The 5,222-nt window shown below is 30.3% G+C and overlaps 1 protein-coding gene across 1 annotated transcript; it reads left to right on the forward strand.

Moving 5' to 3' along the window:
- The first annotated feature begins 518 nt into the window (after positions 1-518).
- Positions 519-2,319, forward strand: LOC106317260 (gibberellin 20 oxidase 4-like). The gene is made up of 3 exons (XM_013755103.1): positions 519-1,073; positions 1,228-1,549; positions 2,062-2,319. The coding sequence occupies exons 1-3, from the start codon at positions 523-525 to the stop codon at positions 2,317-2,319; spliced, it is 1,131 nt and encodes a 376-aa protein (XP_013610557.1). The 5' UTR covers positions 519-522.
- The last annotated feature ends 2,903 nt before the right edge of the window (positions 2,320-5,222 follow it).

The following is a 5,222-nucleotide window of genomic DNA, read 5'->3' on the forward strand; positions in this document are numbered from 1 at the left end:
ATACCGACGATTTTTTTCCTCAGTATGTCGCTGTTTTCTTGTAGTGCTCGGAATTTCCTCATGTTGTCTGGTGTAAATGGGGAGGAGAAGAGCGACATCACTACAAGGAAACAGCAAGGATACTGAGGGAAAAAATCGTCGGAATTTCGTCGGAATAACGTTATTCCGACGAAATTCCGACGATTTTTTCCCTCAGTATCCTTGCTGTTTCCTTGTAGTGATGTCGCTCTTCTCCTCCCCATTTACACCAGACAACACTGAGAAAAGCTTAAATCAAACGTCATTTTCTCCTTTAAAAGCCTTCTAAGTTCTTGTTTCTTTCAAATAATAAATATCTTTTCTTATCATTTCATTTTCACAATTGAAATGGAATCCATCACAATGGTCCCTGAAACATTCAATGAAAATGCAACCAAAAACAACCCTTTGAAAACGTTATTTTCTCTTTTAAAAAGCCTTTTAAGTTCTTGTTTCTTTCTGATATCAAACATCTTTTCTTATCATTTCATTTTCACACATGAAATGGAATCCATCAAAACGCTCCCTCAAACATTCGATGAAGATGCAAACAAAAACAACCCATTGATGATCTTTGATTCAGCTGACTTAAATAATAAATCAGACAAGATACCTCAAGAGTTTGTATGGCCCGACCATGATAAACCCTCTAAAAACGTTCCGATCCTCCAAGTTCCTCTCATCGACCTCGCTGGTTTTCTCTCTGGCAACCCATTTTTGGTCTCGGAGGCTACAAGGCTAGTGGCGGAAGCGGCAAAGCAACATGGTTTCTTCCTAGTCATCAACCATGGAATCGATGAGAAGCTCTTGTCTGGTGCATGTACACTAATGGACAAATTCTTCAAGTCACCGAGTTGTGAGAAACAGAAGGCTCAGAGAAAGTGGGGCGAAAGCTCGGGTTATGCTAGTAGCTTTGTTGGAAGATTCAGAAAAAATCTTCCATGGAAGGAAACGCTGTCGTTTGCATTCTCCCCAGGGGAGAAGAGTGAGAACCACTCCCAAGATGTTAAAGAGTTCATCGTTAAGAAGATGGGTGACGAATACAAAGATTTTGGGTACATGAGAGACTCTTTTTCGGTCTCGATTGATTATTTGCTTTACTTTTTTCATTTTCGTTTATATGTTATGTAGTAAATATCGTACGCCTTTTTTTCAAAAAAAAAAATATATATATATCGTACGTAAATCTTGTTCCATGCATATATGCAGGATTGTTTATCAAGAATACGTGGAGGCCATGAGCGATCTTTCACTGAAGATCATGGAGCTTCTTGGAATGAGTCTTGGCATCAATAGGAGCCATTTCAAAGAGTTTTTCGAAGACAATGAGTCGATATTTAGATTGAATTACTATCCACAGTGCAAGCAACCCAATGTTGTACTAGGGTCAGGACCGCACTGCGATCCAACATCTCTAACCATACTTCAACAAAACCAAATCAACGGTCTTCAAGCTTTCGTGGACAACCAATGGCAAGCAATACTTCCTAACCCTCAAGCACTGGTGGTAAACATTGGCGACACTTTCATGGTAACGTTTCCTTTTCTTCTGATATCAATGAATGAAAGAGCAAATATACTTTTAAAATAAAATCCGCAAATTTAAACACTTGTTTTCTAAAAATATTTTAGGAGGTTTAATCAATGCATAAAATTAAAGCGATAGGTTTTCGGATATCTATGTATATCATATCTGGAACTTCTCGATGTTTTTATCTTTTAATCTTGTTTTTCTGTGTATTTAGATATCTATATATATCATATCTGGAACTTCTCGAATAGTTTGCGAAATGGTGACTAATAATAATACAAGAAACTGAAACAAGTTTTGTATGGGAGCTTTGATCAATGCATGAGGAGAAGTGTTTTTAACATGTATATATATAAATTGGAGACTTTAATTTCCCTAAATTTTATTTAGTATATGATTTCCAATAAAACTCTCAGAGAAGCTATAAATAGTTTGAGAACTGAGACTACTGAATAATACAAGAATTTAACAATTTTGCACTTTCCTGTTTTTCGGGATTTCCTTAATTATAGGCTCTAACCAACGGAATATACAGGAGTTGCTTGCATCGAGCCTTAGTGAATAGCAAAACCGAAAGAAAGACACTTGCATTCTTCCTTTCTCCAAAAATGGACAAAGTGGTGAGGCCACCAGCGGAATTAGGAGGTGAAAGAGCATATCCAGATTTTACATGGTCTATGCTTCATGAGTTTGTAATGAAACATTATAGAGCAGATGAGAGCACGCTTGATGAGTTCACAAAATGGCATACGAACAGAGGAAGTTTCTGACAAAATAGCCGAAAAAAAAATTATAGTGTGCTGTCGCTAGTGCAATGCTGAGGGGTTTTGGAGCAAAATATTAGATTATTAAAGAACTATAATTTAGTTATAATGATATGTTATATTATATATTGAAAATACATTAATATCAAATATAAAATGGTAAAACAAAATATTTAAATTTAATTAAAATATGATAAATGAAACTGTATATAAATTTATATAATAGATGAAAAATATGAATATATAAAATGAGTTAAATTCTTTTGATAATTTATATATGAAAAAATCAATAGAAAGACAAAAACAGTTAAATGTATAAAGTAGGATAATGGATACATTTACAGTAAATAAAACAAATAGAAAATGAAATAAATTATCTTAAAGAGATTCTTTTTGTACATCTAACAAAATTATGAAGTTAAATGCATTTTGTTTAATCACCCCCCTAGGGGGAACTTTTAGGTTCACCAACCAATAGAAAGTTGTCATTTTAGATCTAGTATCTTTTAATTAAGGAAACAAAATAACTTGCCAAATTATATTATGCTTTTAAAATAAAAAATTAAAAATTAAATAAATAAAAATAACAATAGTTCTAAAAAAAATATAATTTTAAAAAATATATTTATTTTTAAGATAGTGTTTTTCCAAGGGTTTAGGGGTTTTACCCAAGGATTTAGGGTTTACTTAAGGATTTAGGGTTTAGGATTTGAGTTTAGGGTTTAGTATTAGAGTTTAGGGTTTAGTGTTTTGTTGACAACATGTTTAGTGTTTTTCCAAGGGTTTAGGGTTTACCTACGGGTTTAGGGTTTACCCAAGGGTTTAGGATTTACCCAAGGGTTTAGGGTTTTCCCAAGGGTTTAGGGTTTATGATTAGAGTTTAGGGTTTAGTATTTTGTTAACAACATGTTTAGTGTTTTTCCTAGGGTTTAGGGGTTTACCCAAGGATTTAGGGTTTACCCAAGGATTTAGGGTTTAGGATTTGAGTTTAGGGTTTAGTATTAGAGTTTAGGGTTTAGTGTTTTGTTGACAACATTTTTTTTTTTTGAATTCGTTTTTTATATAATATTTTTATTTATCTTTAAATTTTATTTTGAAAAAATAATATAATTTGCCAAGTTATTTGGTTTCCGTAATTAAAAGATACTAGATTTTAAATGACAATTTTCTATTGGTTGGTGAAAGGTTCACCCTAGGAGGTGAACCCAAGAATAATTCCCTTCTAAAATACTAACTTTTGGGGTTTCATTTCCTTTGTTATTTGGTGTACTTAGTTAAACAAAGTATGCCAAATAACAAAGGAAATGAAACCCCAAAAGTTAGTATTTTAGAAGGGCCCGAAGGCTGTTGCCTTTTTTTCCATGCCTATACCACGACTCTGGCTGTCGCAATGGGGGAAAATGGTAGTGATGGGGGGAGAAAAATGGAGGGATTTAGGGTATGGATTGCAAATAGGATATCTTTGGGGTGTAGGAAGTACAATTGCTTTAAGAAGTATTTAAGTTTCATAGATGGTTTTCTTAAATACTATTTTTGAAGCTTTTCTTTTTCATTATCTTTCTTTATGTTGTTGGATTTAATCAAATAAAGTTATACTAAGATAAAACCTGCGCCTTGCGCATGATAAATTTATATAAAAATTATTTAAAAAATACTATACGGAAAAATAAATTGATATTTTTGATTGAATTAATATTTTGGTCTTTAAACAATTTTTTGACTTTTTGTTAATTACATAACTTGTTTACTGATGAACTGATCTCATTTTTAATAAAATTTTAGGTCAAAAAATCACTTACCGCATAAGAACCTAACGTTTAGGTCGAAAAATCTCGGGTCTATTTGATTACAATGAAACTATGTCAGCTCGGTTTTATATCATGATTTAGTAATTTAAAAATTAATTATGGTTATGAAAAGTTTACGTTCACGTGTCAATCCTATCTATTTTTAATATTTTTCTTGTTTTCATTTTGGTTATTGTTCGATATAAATATTAATTTTGAAGTTTATTTTCATTTCGTTTGTTTGTTTTGACCTGAGATTTTGAAAATACTTATAATTTAAAATAATTAAAGAGGTACATACTTAAGTTAAGATCTGCACCTTTTGCAGAATAAATATTTTATATATTTTTTTTTATGTTTTTCTGAATATTATGAAATAATAAAATAATAAGTATATATATTAAATAACTAAGAAATCAGTTACTATTATGTAATAAATTGGCGTGTGCATATAAATCAAATTATCACTCTTGTTTATTCGCAATCATTTTAGGGTAAATAAATAACAAAAAATCAATCTTATCTATCGTATATGATATATAATTAAATTTAAATGATATTAACATATATATAGTACACTTTTAATAGGAATATTTATTAAATGAAGTTTCTACTCATATGATTTTATGATTATTTGCATATTTGGGTAACAAAAGTCTACACCAACGATTTTTTTTTAATGTGGGATAATTTCAATAAATTATAATCATTTAAAAAACAATGAATATTTCAAAATTAAAATATTAAATTTTGAATATATGTTCAATGCAAATATCAAAATATAATTATACATTTTCATACGATGTATAGTTTAATTTAAACGATATGAAATATATATATATATATATATATATATATATTAACATAAAAACCAATTAAGTAGGGGTTATTGGTTGCTGTATTTTAATGGATTTGAAAATCCGAATTAAATCTAGTGTTATTGGTTCTATGATTTTCAAATCTGTATTAAAATCATGTGTTATTGGTTTAATGATTCATAAATTCTATATTAAATCAAGTGTTATTCAATCCTACGGATTTACTAATAAATTTGATTTTATAATGGATTTGAATGGATTTTTAGGATTTTTTTGTTAAAAATACAAAGACTCAAATCCGAGG

The sequence above is a fragment of the Brassica oleracea genome, chromosome C9 (genome assembly GCF_000695525.1).
Source record: "Brassica oleracea var. oleracea cultivar TO1000 chromosome C9, BOL, whole genome shotgun sequence".
NCBI lineage: Eukaryota > Viridiplantae > Streptophyta > Magnoliopsida > Brassicales > Brassicaceae > Brassica > Brassica oleracea.

Excerpts from the sequence above, each read along its gene's own strand:
- LOC106317260 (XM_013755103.1), top strand. The coding sequence starts at position 523 with ATGGAATCCATCAAAACGCTCCCTCAAACATTCGATGAAGATGCAAAC. Across the intron at positions 1,074-1,227 it reads GACGAATACAAAGATTTTGG|GATTGTTTATCAAGAATACG; the intron begins GTACATGAGAGA and ends GCATATATGCAG. Across the intron at positions 1,550-2,061 it reads ACATTGGCGACACTTTCATG|GCTCTAACCAACGGAATATA; the intron begins GTAACGTTTCCT and ends CCTTAATTATAG.